General features: G+C 40.2%; 1 protein-coding gene across 2 annotated transcripts in view; it reads right to left on the reverse strand.

The window, feature by feature from the left end:
• Positions 1 to 5,658: 5,658 nt before the first annotated feature.
• Positions 5,659 to 15,703, reverse strand: part of ANXA5 (annexin A5) — a 31,575-nt gene continuing 21,530 nt past the window's right edge. For both annotated transcript variants that reach the window (XM_082463008.1, XM_082463007.1), the window contains exons 9-13: positions 10,586 to 10,679; positions 9,588 to 9,683; positions 7,965 to 8,023; positions 7,634 to 7,756; positions 5,659 to 6,190 (exon numbers count right to left, since the gene is read on the reverse strand). In XM_082463008.1, coding sequence (XP_082319134.1) covers positions 6,131 to 6,190; positions 7,634 to 7,756; positions 7,965 to 8,023; positions 9,588 to 9,683; positions 10,586 to 10,679 — 432 coding nt within the window. In that variant the 3' untranslated portion in view covers positions 5,659 to 6,130. The remainder of the gene's footprint in view (positions 6,191 to 7,633; positions 7,757 to 7,964; positions 8,024 to 9,587; positions 9,684 to 10,585; positions 10,680 to 15,703) is intronic.

Raw genomic sequence — 15,703 nt, forward strand, 5'->3', positions numbered from 1 at the left:
TTTCCCCATTTATGTCAGCTAAATTAACTAAGGGTATATATCATTTGGAAGTTTCACTTATACCTAGGATGTAGAGCATCATTCCTACCCTAATAAAGGGAAAATACTGTGTATACCACAGAAACATTTTTTGGAAACCATCTGTGGTTGGCAGAAAAATGCCCCCACTCCGACTCAAAAAAAAAAAAAAAAATCCATGTCTTAATCCCGGGAATCTGTGAGTACATGACTTCATATGGCTAAAAGGTATTTGCAGATGTGACTTTGAAATGGAAAGAGCCCCTGGACTACCCAGGCAAGACCAGTGTAAACAACAAAGGTCCTTAAAAAAGTCGGAGACAGAGAAGATGTGAGGTCAGAAAGCAGAAATTGCAGTGAATTAATTGTTGGCTTTGGAGATGCAGGAAGGGCCCAAGAGCTAAGGAACCCAGGCATCCTCTAGAAGCTGGAACAGACAAGGAGGTGGGTTCTCCTCTAGAGCCTCCAGATTGGAGCACAGTCCTGCCAATGCCTTTATTTTAGCCCAGTGAGAATGCTTTTGAATTTCCAACCCCTTTAACTGTCAGATAATAATTTGTGTTATTTTAAGCCACTGAGTTTGTGATGAATACGTGATGTCTATATATTAAAAATCAGATAGTGGCACTCCCCTGGCGGTCCAGTGGTTAAGACTCCACGCTTCCAATGCAGGGGGCACAGGTTCAATCTCCCTGGTTGGGGAACTAAGATCCCGCATGCCACAAGGCATGGCCAAAGAAATAAAAATAAAAAAAAAAAATCAGATAGATAGATATTTGAATTTGTAGTTTAAAAGTTTCCAAAAAAAAAAAAAAAGCTCATGACAGGCTTCACTGGAAAATGTACCAAACATACAAGGAAATTTTTCATACCAGTTCTACACAGACTTGCACAAGATAGAATAGAAATACTTCCCAACTCATTTTATGACAGTAGCATTACTCTGATACCAAAACTAGACAAAAAAATATTTCAGTAAAAGAAAACTGCAGACCAGTGTCTCTCATGAACATAGAAACAAAAATTCTCAAAAATATATTAGCAAAACCAATCCAGTAATATAGAAAAGTGATAAAGCATTATGACAAAGTGCAGTTCATCCTGGGAATGCAAGATTGTTCAAGATTTGTAAATCAGTTGATGTAATTCACCTTATCAATAGAAAAAGAAGAAAAACCAAGAGTCTGGTTCAAGATGGCAACATAGGAGGATCCTGTATTTACCCTCTCTGACAGACACACCAAATCTACAGCTACATAGGGAACAACTTCCTCTGTAGGGTTAAAAGAAAAACACACCTAGCTGAGTGACTCCTACACATCAAACAAATGAGGAAAAACCCCACAGTGAAGCAGGTAGGAGAGGCTGAGACACAATCTCACCATAAACCCCACCCCAGAGCGACACCCCACAATGGGGACAGAACTCAAAACCCCAAGCTTCTCCCTGAGGAGCTAAGGGTTTGAACCATATACCAGGCACACCGATTTTTAACACCTACCCTTGACAAACCCTCAAAATATCTGGCTTTTGAAAACCAATAGGGCTCATATCCATGAGACCTACAAGACTACAGCAAACTGAGAAACAGTTCTTAAAAGGCTGGCACAGATCACCCACCCAGGTCCCAGCACAGAGGCAGCCAACTGAAAAGTGCCCACACTTTCTGTGAAAGAGACTTGTGTGAATATCTTAAAGTGTCAGCCTGAGGGGCAGGCATCTAACTGAACACACCTCTAAAGGCCGCCTGAAATATTCTCCAAAGATAGAGGCCAGCAGGCACCATATCTCGCTCTCCCTGTGCCTCGCTCCAGGCCACTGGTGTCTCCAGAAAAGAGCTTACACGCTCACCTGGTGCTCCAAGTCTTGCGGCTGCTGCCCACATGTGTCCAAATCTAAATCGCCTGCCCTGGCGGCCAGCGCAGCTCACATTCACAGGTCCCGTGGAACTGTAACAAATGGAGAAAGAGCTCCTAACTGGCTACCCCCAGCGCACAGCAGAGATGCAAAAGACTGAGGCACCCAGTCTCTCTGTGAAAGAGGCCTGTTATACCTTCCTGGCTGCATCCTGAGGGGCAGGTTTCTAATTGAACACACAGCTTAGGGCTAACTGTAAGTCTCTCCAGAGACCCTGGAGGGCAGGCACTATCTTCGTGCTCTCCCTCTGCAACGCTCCAGGTTACCGGTATCTCCCATAGGGGAGCTTGGGAACATATCTGGTGCCCCAGTTTTTAGTCTGGTGTCCTGGTTTTTGTGGCTGCCGCCCAGGGGACACCCCTTGATCCCTTGGCTCTGGTGGTCAGCGCTGCTTGCCTTCCTGAAGCTGTAACAAATGTGGGGATAGTTCTTGGCAGACTGCCACTCTCAGGGCACTTCACAGACAGCAGACAAAAACACACCCCCAGTCTTTCTGTGTAAGAGACCTACTTGCTTATCTTGGAGCTTTGATAAGAGGGCAGGCTTCTGGTTTGGCACAATTATAGTGACCTGTAGAGGTGCTCTCTGGGGAAGGATGCCCGTGGGTGCCATCTTTGCACACTCACTCTGCCTCGCTCCAGACTGCCAGTCTCTCCCAGGAAGGAGCTGGTGCACTTGTATGATGCAACAATTTTTGCAGCTACTGCTCAGGAGACATCTCGTGGTTACCTGGCTCTGGTGGCCAGCGGGGCTTGCACTCATATGTCCCACAGGACTCTTACAAACAAATAATCCTTGACTGGTTACCCCTACTCAGGGCACAGCACAGAGACAGCAGACTGAAAGGAAGAAGTAAAACTGTCATTTTTTGCAGACGACATGATACTAAAGAGAAAACCCTAAAGACTCCACCAAAAAACTGCTAGAATAAATGAATTCAGTAAAGTTACAGGATAAAAAAAATAATATACATAAACCTGTTGCACTTCTATACACTTATAACAAACAATCAGGAAGAGAAATTAAGAAAACAATTCCATTTACTATTGCATCAAGAAGAATAAAATACTTAGGAATAAATTTAACCAAGGAGGTGAAAAACCTCTACACTGAAAACTACAAGATATTGATGAAAGAAATTCAAGAAGACACAATAAATGGAAAGATATTCCATGTTCATAGATTAGAATAATTAATATTGTTAAAATGTCCATATTACCCAAAGCAATCCACAGATTCAATGCAATCCCTATCAAAATTTCAATGGTATTTTTCACAGAAATAGAACAAACAATCCTAAAATTTGTATGTAACCACAAAAGACGCCGAATGGCCAAAGCAATCTGGAGAAAGAAAAACAAAGTTGAAGGCAACGTGCTTTCTGATTTCAAACTATATTACACAGTTACAGTAACCAAAACAGTCCGGTATTGGCATAAAAACAGACACATAGATCAACACAATAGAATTGAGACCAGAAATAAACCTAGGGATATATGGTCAATTAATGTTTGACAAAGGAGCCAAGAATATACAACGGGAAAAGAACAGTCTCTCCAATAAATAGTGCTGGGAAATATACAGCCACATGTAAAAAAATGAAACTGGACCACTAAACTACACCATACACAAAAATTAACTCAGAACAGATTAAAGATTTGAATGTAAGACCTGAAACCACAAAACTCCTAGAAGAAAACATAGGTGGTCAGCTCCTTGACATCAGTCTTGGTGATGATTTTTTGGACACCAAAAGCAAAAGCAACAATAGCAAATATAAACATGTGGGGTTACATCAATCTAAAAGCTTCTGCACAGCAAAGGAAACCATCAACACAATTAAAAGGCAACTTACAGAATGGGAGAAAATATTTGCAAATCATACGTCTGATAAGGGGTTAATATCCGAAATATATAAAGAATTCAAATAGTAATAATAAATAATCCAATGAAAAAATGGGCAGAGGATCTGAATAGACATTTTCCTATAGAAGACATATGGATGGCCAAAACAGGTACATGATAAGGTGCTCAACATCACTCATCAGGAAAATGTAAATCAAAACCACAATGAGATGTCATCTTGCCCCTGTTAGAATGGCTATTATAAAAAAGACAAGAAATAACAAATGTTGACGAGAATGTGGAGAAAAGGGAACCCTTGTGTACTGTTGGTGGGAATGTAAATTTGTACAGCCCCCATGGAAAATAGCATGGAGGGTCCTCAAAAAGTTAAAAATAAACTACCATATGATCCAGCAGTTCCACCTCTAGGTACTTATCCAAAGAAAATGAGAACACTAACTCAAAAAGATATAGGCACCCCCATGTTCATTATTTACAGTAGTCAAGATATAGAAGCAACCTAAGTATCCATCAATGAATGAATGGACAAAGAAAAAGTGATAGCTACACACACACACACACACACACACGCACGCACAAAGAGCAGAATATTATTCATCCGTAAAAATGAACGTCTTGCCATTTGGGACAATGTGGATGGATCTTGAGGGAATTATGCTCAGTGAAATAAGTCAGAGAGAGACAAATACTGCACGATCTCATTTACATGTACAATCTAAAAAGCAAACAAACAAATACTATTAGAAAAAGAGGTCAGACTTGTGGTTCTCAGAAGCAGGGGTGAGGAGTGGGGAATTGGAAGAAAGTGAACCAAAGGTACAAACTTCCAGTTATGAGATAAGTAAGTCCTGGGGATGTAACGTTCAACGTAACTATAGTTAACACTGCTGTCTGGCCTTTTGGAACTTGTTAGGAGAGAACCCTAAGAGTTCTCATCACCAGGAGAAACATTTTCTTCTTTCTTTTTTTTAATTTATATGAGATGATAGATATTAGCTAAACTTACTGTGATAATCATTTTTCAATATACGTAAGTCAAGCCATCATGCTGTACGCCTTAAACCTATCAGTGTTGTATGTCAATTATATCTCAGTATGCGGGGCTGGGGGCAGTACAGGCAGTTGATTCTCCACTTGGCTCTGCATTAGAATTGCCTATGGAGCTTTCGGAAAAAAAAATAGCATGTCATATATACATACACATAATTTTCAAAGCTCTCATGGTTATTCTGATGACCAGCCAAGCTTGTGAAAAGAACAATATCACTAATTAAGAGTCTTCAGTAGGAGAGGAGTCCATTTATTAAAATGTCTTATTAATAGCAATCACTTGCTTTTAAAAAAACACATTTATAAGGGAGTAAGTGAAAAAAGGAAATTGACACCAATTCAAGAAGCAGTTTGAAAGCAGAAAACTGAAAGGTAAATATTAGAAGAGAGAAAGAAGCCACTTCTCTCTTTTTGCCTCTATATTGCCTGCTTTTTTATCTCAAAGAAGGTAGTAGATGAAAACAGGAAAAACAAGTTGATAATAGGAAAGTGAAAAGTAACACTCTGAAATTTTAGGTTAAGTTTTAAAATCAGCATTTCTACTAAGCAACTAGCATAAGCATTGCTTTAATTGATGCCCACATAAACATGCCACCAATAAATCAGAGACCCCCTTCAACTCTTCCCTCATTCCACACTGCACAGCCAATTCATTTTGCATGTTGTATTTCAAGCTTTTCACCCAAAAGCCAACTATAAATTCAGTTGTCAACTGACAACACTGTCAACTGACTAGCTTGAAAAAACATATCATTGTTAAGTAGGTAAATTAAATAAGTTTTTCTTTAGACATACACCCACACGTAATTCAGGAGAAAGGTAATGTTTATTATTCATTAATCCTTTGAATGCAACCACCATAATTTTTTCAGGTTTAATTTAGTAGCAAACTTGATTAATAACATTTCCAGGAGTTCACAATTTCAAGGCTAAGGTTCCGGTTAAGGTAATGCGGTTATAAATTTAATATAAATGAAGTTTTTAAAAAAGGCTGAAAGCAGTCTGACCTCTTAAAGGAAAATATAAATGATCCAGACTTTTAGTCTTAGTAACATAAGTACACTTCAGGACTACGACAGTGAAAGAGAAGGATTTTAAGTGAAGATCAGAAAGGAGCACCGCTATTTTCTTCTACAACATATATGTTTTGGTCATAGCATGCTAGCATGAATAAGGCCACGTGCCAGGCTCTGGCGTGCAGGAAGTGCAGTGAGATGCACTGCAGGAAGGCAGTGGTGACGGCAGCAGGCACGGTGCAGGGTCTCTCCCCAGGCGCACATCAGTCATCTTCTCCACAGAGCAGCAGGAGGGCTTTCTTATAGTCCCCAGATGTGTCCCCCTGAAACCCAAATGTACTCCGTTAACCCCCATGACTCACAGAAGCCACAGAGAATAAAAAACTAAGACATATCTGGCAACAGATTTTATTCACATGACGTTTCTCCCAAGTGGGTAATCTCTCTGTGAGTGCCTTTCACATCAAGAATGTTTTACAGAGAATTTCCTACTCATGCAACTGATGTTTAACTTTCTAATTTTACCCCTTAAAAGCACAGTTCTACCTAAGACAGTGAAGTACGTTATTCCCTCTAGTAACACAGAGAACAGGGAAGCTTTTACAGACATGTTCAAGTCAAGGTTTCTAAACAAACTCTAAGTCTCTCATCACAGCAGTCCCTAACCTTTTTGGCACCAGGGACCGTTTTCATGGAAGACAATTTTTCCAAGGACCGGGGGGGCAGGGGATGGTTTCGGGATGATTCAAGGGCATTACATTTATTGTGCACTTTATTTCTATTATGATTACATCAGCTCCAACTCAGATCATCAGGCATTACATCCCGGGAGTTGGGGACCCCTGTCCTATCACAGAGCATATGGCTGGGTATGGGGGGCAATGCTGGGACTGCCTGTCTGTTATGGCTTTGCCTCAAAGACGGAAGGGTAAGGTACATGTTGCCTCTGCTTGTGTCATGCACAGATGTGTGGGATAAGTTAACGTTTCAAGCTATGAGTCACTGGGAGAACCCTCTAGTACCCTTCAGCCCAGCACACCACGCACACACAAAGTTCAACGCTTTCTCAACTGAGATGCTGCTTTGCACACAGCCCACATTCCCCTTTATCAAAGAGAAAGACCAAGACAGAGAGACAAAAAAAGATAGACAGAAAGACAGACAGAGACAGGAAGGAAGGAGGGAAGGATGGAAAGGAGGGAGGGAGGGAGGGAGGAAAAGAAAGAATGAGGAAGTCAAAAGGCCTTAAGCCAAATTTAATTACAGGCCACAGCGTCCCTTGCTTTTAAAAGGATGAAAATGACAGTAATACTTAAGCTGTTTACTTACTCCTGAAATGACCTGGTCGGTTCTTTCCTGAACTATGAACCAATACCAGAGATAAGGGGATAACAGACAACAAAGAAAGGAAAGACCGATATGAAAGAAAGGAGAAACTAATGAAGACAGCTTGAACTGATAAAAGACAGGAAGAACAAACGTATTATTATCGTGGACGAGACTGGGTTCAGTGAGTCGTCTGTCACCACTACTAAATAACGCGTCTAAGCTCACCAGGAGCCTCGGCCTCACCGAGAGCCGATCTTTCACTCAGGAGCCATCATCCCTACTTCAGGGGACATTACGCCAAACTTTGTAACTCACAGCTCTAAGCACATCCCTAAAATTCTAAACTTAACACAGGAATGAGGCTCTCCCACCCATGTCTTGCAAGCTATGCACTGGTCTGCTGTGGATTTCTAAACATAATTTAAAGGTTCTACTACCTTAATCATGGAATAAAGAGAGGTGGCAAAATTCTTCCTAAACTCCTTCTTAATGTTACACAGATCGATCTCACTTCTGGAAACCACAACTCTGATAAGGGTATGATCATCTGTCCCAGCTCCCTTTAAAAAAGAACAAAAGAGAGGCACAGTGTTTAAAAATGTCAATTATAGCATCAAACTCCCCTGAGTTGGGGTGAGTCAATAAAGTAAAACAATTTAGTAGAACTGAACTACCTGTTTTAAGGAGGAAAAAACCCTCAAAGTCTATCATCTAAAACACACTAGAGAGATAAATTAATTAGATAGAAGATTCAAGGCATGCACTTACCTTCATAGCATAGTAGAGGGTTTCTGCAAGGTAGGCAGGTATACTGCGAATGGATTTCACTACGAAAGTAAGTAATATAATGGTCAAACGCTATTCTGATGTGAAAAGGATAAAGTAATTAAAATCAAAGCTGCCTTACGCTTATAGCTCTACTTAAATACAGTACGAAAGTAACACAGGCTCAAGAGCTGCTCATTTGCAAGCTGCTCTGATCTCCTGACTACAGAGAATCTCCATAGATACCCGCTTGAGTTTTCCTTAGAGTTCTGAGTTCTACACAGAAAGGCACGTCGGACAGGGGCTGCAAGTTTTTCAGTGCCCCTTTCTTCTATGAGCACCTTTTTGCTGTAACAGTTTTGGCAGCCTGGGCTGTTAAGCCACAACCTTCTTCAACCCCAGTAAATTATACAAACCTCCTGGGAGTTTTCATTCCAATATATTCAAGCAAATAATGCAAGATTACTACCCCATCTAATCTGACAAACCTTAGACTATCTGTCTGGAACCTTAATATAGGTATTCCCTCCGTATTCTATTGATATAACATCCACGGTTCACACAGAGCAGCATGAGACTCACCCATTTTGGTAGAAACATCCAGATGAACTGGTAACAGAAAAGAGTATCTTCCCTGAACATGCACCTGTCTACTGTGTGTTAGGGCTCCTCAGAACTCAGCCTGCTCAGCTTCAGAAACTATCATAAAAACTCCTTAATATGCAAAAATAACAAATCCTTGGTTGGGGGTGGTGTGTTCTTTTCCAGTGCTTATGAAAACAGCCACCAGTAACTAAAACTGTCATAACTTTTATGTGTATTCTATTATGAAGGTGCCATCTAAAAGATTTCTATTAAAATTCATTAACTGTGGACTCAAAGGAAAGGTCACTGTTAGTGCTGGTTTGTGCACACATTTAGCTTATTCTCCAGAAGACGGAGAGCACAAAAACTTCAGCTCAACACCAAATACTCAGAACAAACAGCAGACAGAGGTTCACTCCAAACCCATATGAAAACTGGGACCACAGGGAACTCACAACCTAGATGCTCCCTGGAATTTGGTGAGTACGTAATACGACAATAAACTGCACAAACTCGTTTCTCCAATTTTTCCAGGTTATTCTGAATATTTAGCTAAAATAAAATTCTAAACTATTTACTCAGAAAAATAACCGCTATCACACATCTTCCATTATATCAAAGATACTTATTCTAAATCAGATTCCAATTTCTCAGTCTGCTTCAAAACTGTGAGGATGGTATTCTAAAGAAAAATAAAATTCCACAGATATCAGAAGTAACATTTACAAGCCTCTGAGATAACAATGCCCACATTTCAGGTTCACAATGAAACAGTAATACTTTTAATGCAGCTTCAAAATGATTTTTAAACAATTCTCTTAATGTTTCCATAAGATTAAATGAAATAACCAGATATTTCACGTATTTCTAACATCAAGACAGATTTTGAATTGGAAATTTAGGAGTTTGCTTCACCCAAATATCATGATAAGCTGTTTTTTTATAAAGAAATAGGTGGTTATTTTCAGATACAGCTTCAACTGAATAAAATACTTTAACTCTTAACACCATGAATATTACATACATTATAAAATTACCTACCGACAGCAAGGAGCAGTTGTTCCAAATTACCAGAAGTCTCTCGGTCAATGGTTTCTTCAATTTGAAATCCTGATATAGTCATGTATTTGTCAAACACTAGAAAACAAGAAAACAATTTCTTAATCACGTAAGAATCACTCTTTCCAGAAAGATACTTCGTCTAACCAGGTACTGTCCTACCAAACACAAATCTCCCCTTTCTCCTTGCTGACAGACCTTGATTTTGTTCAGAGCCTCAACGTGCCAAGCCCAAAACAATGGACTATAAATGTTCTTTGTTCACTCATTTCCCAGCCCCTCCTTACTGGTTATAACCAATGAGATCTAAAGGGAAATCTGTGGGAGAGGATTCTGAAAAATCTTTCTCTTTCCTTATTAAAAGTAATAGACAGATATGGTGAGTTTACCCCTTTCTTTTCTTCTTGCTGTGAAAATGGTTGGTATGTTTGGAGCAACAGCAGTCATCGTGTGACAATGAGGTACCGAAGATGAGAAAGAGAACCAAAGCACTAAGGACAGCGGAGAAGAAAAACAGAAAGAGCCTATGTCCTGCCAAATCAGCAAAGGAATCTTACCTACAGAAAGCCCAATGTTAAAGCCACTATTAGTAGGGTTTTCTGTCACTTGCCAGTGAACTTATTCCCACTTGATGCCACAAGTACTGATGAATACCCAGAAGTGAGCTCTTAGGTACCACTATCTAAGAGGAAATACTTGTAGTGAGCTATAGCTCAGTGATTTGTCACTATGAGTAACAATCTAGAGGCCTATCTCCCTCATCACCCTGATAGCAAAGAGTGGACTAAGGATATCTAAGTTTTGTAAAAGCTACAATAGTAGCAGAGAATTATGAGATTTCTCAAGGTCACCGAAAGGAAGAAATTTAAAAACTGATCCATTCAGTAAGAGCCTGTTATGCAGCAGGTATTTGGCATACTGACTCTTGTACTTTCAAAATTAATCAAAGTACCTGTATCATACACATTTTTATCACTCACCCCTTCTCAAATGAGACACACTTCGTGTTCCAAAGATAGTAATAAACTTTTCTTCATCTGTTCCCCATTTAAGTTCTCCAGCCTGAAACAAAGCCTGTGAAAATTTCAACCTCAGTTAATAAATTGTTCTCTCATCTCATTTCCAGGTTCTTAATCACATTTGTGTTTTATTCCCTGAATATTAATTTGCCTGATTCATCACCTTATATTTTTCAATTCTGGTGTTTCCTACTCTGAAACTCAGCTCACTAAGTTTGGGGCTACTTGGGAGCTTGCCACTAAACTGTGTCAAAGCAATAAACCAGAGCAATGGTGCCAGGTTAAATGTTCCCAAAATGTCTACCGTGACTTCCAATCATTCAGGAGCAATGATATGGTTGGTGGAAAGTTCTGATTATCTCACTGCTGATACATCCATTTACAGACTGGGAAAGTTTAACTAGGAGCTAAGGGGTCTGTGTTTTCTGTTTTGCTTGCTCTGTAGCTGTTCAGTAATACATGATGAAACTCCATATTCTCTCTTTACAACTGAAATTTAACCAATGCTAGCTACAAAAAGTTTTCCCATTTGTAAGAGATCACAACGAATTTTTTAAACACTGTGAGTATAGCACAGTGCCTGGCATACAGCAGGCACTTAACATATACTTGTTGAATAGTTTGAGTGTCTACATTTACTTTTTTACATGGAAAAGAACACATGTTTTCCAATGTCCGTATCATTGCTGAAAAAATTGTATACAAACATCATCATTAAATCTGAGTCCACTTATTGGGTTGTAGATTATTTATTAAAACCCAAAGAATCAATCTTTAAAATGTCTATACTACCCTTTTGATCGTTTCAAGGTAAGTACACCTATTAAAGCAAGCCAAATGCAATCTGCTGAGACGACTACTCGGAGCTGCCTTTCTGGCCACAAGTGGCAAAACAAATGATACAAGGTGATCAAACCACGTGTTTGGATGTAGAAATTTTGATCACAGGATGTTTAAGAATATAGACTACGCTACTACAGATCTATTTTGTATTACACTTCCAGAGAATCATCTTTACACTCAATTTTGAAACTAATTTATTTTAATGATAAAAGTAAACAACATCAATCTTGGTCACGTGAGCATGCGCTTCAAAACTAAAAAGAGTGTTACTACGAAAGTCATGCAAGTATCTAAACCTTACAACTATATCAGGGTGCTGTAGACCTCTCTTAAGATAACTTTTTTAATCTAATTACAAAAATTACACATGTTCATTGATAAATTTTATAAAACAGAGATAAAACATAAATAAGGAAATTTAAATTACCAGGAATATCAACATCCCAAAGATACTGGCTACTACCTCTAGTATGTTTTCCACATACAGATAAGATATACATATACATTAACGCCTAGAAGTGGTGACAGGCTCATCCTGTACAATACCGCAAGCACTGCTGAAGCCTCCTTTCTTATCAATTGTTCTATATTTCTAGGGATGTTCTCTAGTAGCTGTAGCAGTTGTATGGAAAAACCTGGTGAGATGGCTATTTTTAACTATAATCTCTTAATTTTCTTGGAAGAATTACGTCTGGGATCATTACCTAGTCTAAAGCTACTACTAACTAAATCATATGCAATAATAATGGCGGTATCATCATATAGAGCAATATTTAAGAGTTTTTTGTTTTGTTTTGTCTTAACGTCAGGCTTAAATGAGGATGCCCAGTATCCACGGAGCTCTTCTGAATGAGGGACCCTCACACCTCCCCACCCGCCCCGTTCCCTCAGAGGGGGCTTGACAGTTTAGCCCAAGCAGTTTGAGAACCTCTGGTTCAGTGCAAAGTACCGAGGTTTTGGAATCAAACTAGAACTGGTCCTGTCCTATCTGTGAGTCTTAGATGAGTTACTTAATCTCTTCCTGAGCCTCAGCGTCTTCACCTACACAGTAGGAATAATATTTCTATAGAGTTATTCATGGAGATTATATAACTCACATAACGAATGCACTGAACAGTGTCAGGCAATCAATAGCAGGTACTCAATAAACACTGATTCCCTTCTCCCTCCTTCCTTTAAGAGTTCAACTTTCTCTCCAGAGAAAGCATAAAACAAGGATTTGGTAGGGGAGAAAGTAAAATCAGTTCAACGCGTTAACAATGTTAACAAGTTAAGTGCATTAACTACAAAATGTTCAATTCCCAGGTGAATGACTCACTGAGGCTTATCAAGTCCCTGAAATAACAGGAATCCTCTTAGTGCCAGGTAGCAGTAGGGAAAAAATTCAGATGCTTAGAGCAGGGCCCTTAGTCGTCTTGGATGGCGCTCAGTTAAGAGACCTGAGGTTCCCATTAGCGATAACAGTCCAGGCAGCCTCGCTACAAGGTATAAATGGGTGCGTTCCCTTTTCATAACGCTGAAAGGGTAATTGTTTTCAACAGGCTGAATTAATTAATAACATTTTTATGAATCAAAGATCAACAGCCAGTCTGTATTCTGTGTTGTCCCTGGTCACTGAAAAGGTAAAGAAAGCCTGGATACTATTTCAGCGGTATTTTAAAGTAACTTCATAAGTCAGTTTTCAGATGTACAAAGTCTCCCCTTCAGGGCTCTGAATGGTCACGTCCCCTGCAGCAGAGCTAAGTGACGCCTATACAGCCTCAGTACTCAAAGTGTGGCCCCAGGACCAGCACGGGCATCACCTGAGGGCTCGTTAGAAATGCAGATCCCAGGCCCCACCCAGACCTACTGAGTCAGAATCTGCAGTTTAAGGAGATCCCCAGAGGACTTATAGGCACATTAAAGTCTGAAAAGCACGCTCTACAGTGAGTGCTCCAAGCAGAGAAATCAGTGAAGACGAGGTAACAATGTACTGTTCCCGTTCAGTAGCCTCAGGCTGCAGCAGTGCTCTCATCACACCACCTGCTGTGCCGGGAAATCTGCCCACCGCCCGCTAACGCAGGCCTCACTGCAGTCACCTGAGACTACTAAAGCTGCTCCTTTCGCCGTGACCACGACCCCTGAAAAGCATCCAGAAGTCCCACTCCTGACAGCAGGAGTGTGAGAACCAGCACATCTACAGACCCACAGACAATGCAACAAGCAACAAGCAACAAGCGCGTCTCAGCAACGAGCAAGGCCCCTAACGGCTTGGGAGTACGGGTTTGTAAGGCTGCTCTGGCCCTGTTCCCTCAAGTAGGCAGGATTAAGCTGGATCTGTCCTTCCAATCTATACTTACTCAGCCCGTTTTACGGTAGCGGAAAGGAGAGAGAGGAGCTAACAGGGAAGAACGCCAAGACTGTTGTCTATGAAAGAGGAAGGGCTTTGGGGTCAGATAGGCCCAGGTGGAAATTCCAGCCCCATTCCCACTCAGTGGGGGCCATGGGCTTGTTTCTCGAACCCCTGAGCTTCAGTTTCCTTATCTAGAAAACGGAATTGATCCCCTCTATGTTAGAGTTATGCACTGGGTCACTCATCAGTGACTCATGGTTACTAAGTGCTAACCATGTGCCAGGGGCAAAGGATACAAACTGAACTGACAGCTCAGAGTGCCCTGCGCGGGCAGCCAAGTAAATAGGCAGCTTTGGTATTAGGTGGCAAGAACTGTGACAGGAAGCTTGAGATGCTATAGTCTCCCCTGTAAGGAGCACCTGACACACACCTGGGGGTCAGGCAGGGAGACCTGAAGAGCAGCGAATTTGAGGACTGACCCCTGAAGAGGTGAATGAGCGGAGAAGGGGCGGGAGGAGAAAGAGAGGGCAAGTAAGAGAGAGAGAGACGGAGGCGTAAGAAAGCAAGGGACAGATAACGAAGTAGCTTATAAACCACATTCAGGGGCTTGAACTTTATCCTGCGGACAGTCAGACCCACTGAAGGCTTTTAAGGTTTTAAACAGAGATGGGACACAACGGGTTTGCACTTTATAAGGGATAGTGAGGCGAGTGCCAAACACCGCACAGCCAGCCCTCAGCAAACATGCATTTCCTTTCCTTTTCTCTCTCCAGCCACACAGAGATGACAGCGTCCCAACACCATTACGAAATCAACCCACCCAAAATTAGAATAATGTTCTCCTCTTTCCTATTAGCAAAGTCAGATCACACATCCAATGGTTACTTCATAGAGAACAGACAACTGGAGGAGTGAACATAGCTTTTCCCCTTTCAATGGTGCATGACTAGCAATCAAAATTTTACATTTTATTACAGGCATACCTCTTTTTATTGTGCTTTGCAGGTACTTCGTTTTTCACAAACTGAAGGTTTGTAAACCCTGTGTCAAGCAAGTCTATCAGTACCGTTTTTCCAACAGTATTTGCTCACTTTGTGTCTCTGGGTCACATTTTGGTAATTCTCACAATATTTCACACTTTTTCATTATTATTAAATTTGTGATCAGTGATCTTTGATGTTACCATTGTAATTGATTTGGCATTTTTTTAGCAATAAAGTATTTTTTTTTAAGGGAGGTACATTGTTTTTTAGATATAATGCTATTGCACAGTTACTAAAGTACAGTGTAAACATAACTTCTATATGCACTGGGAAACCAAAATAATTCATGTAACTTGCTTTATGGTGATAGTCACTTTAGTGTGGGGGTCTAGAACCAAACCCACAATATCTCCAAGGTATGCCTATATTTGAAACATGTGACCAGAGAGACAGGACTACGATATGTGATTCTAGGAACCCAAGTAATTCCTTTATTACCATTTTCCAGTTTTCAGGTCTCATGTTTCAAATTTCCTAACACTTATTTCCTACATTTGACTACTTTATAAACCATACTGAGACTATAATGGAATTTAAAAGCCACTTAAGTACAAAATTTCATTAGGGAGTGACTAAAGAGCAACTGACAAAAGAACAATCCTGTTTAGAAGTCTATCAAAGGAAAGGTGGAGGAACTTTCAAATTCTACAATAACGTGTCATCTATTATGTAATAAAACACCATTTACCACTAAAATATTTTTTCTTCTTTATCCTTTCCTGCCAAGTGACATTGGCAGTAGAATCCATAACACCTGGTTTTCTTGTAAAATTCTCTATTTTGAGAATGTCCCATAATCTAAAGGAAAATAATATATCCAGGTGGAACTCATTATTTACATGTAATTTATTTTATTTCACT

This window comes from Balaenoptera physalus (assembly GCF_965194825.1).
Source record: "Balaenoptera physalus genome assembly, chromosome: 5".
Taxonomy (NCBI): Eukaryota; Metazoa; Chordata; class Mammalia; order Artiodactyla; family Balaenopteridae; genus Balaenoptera; species Balaenoptera physalus.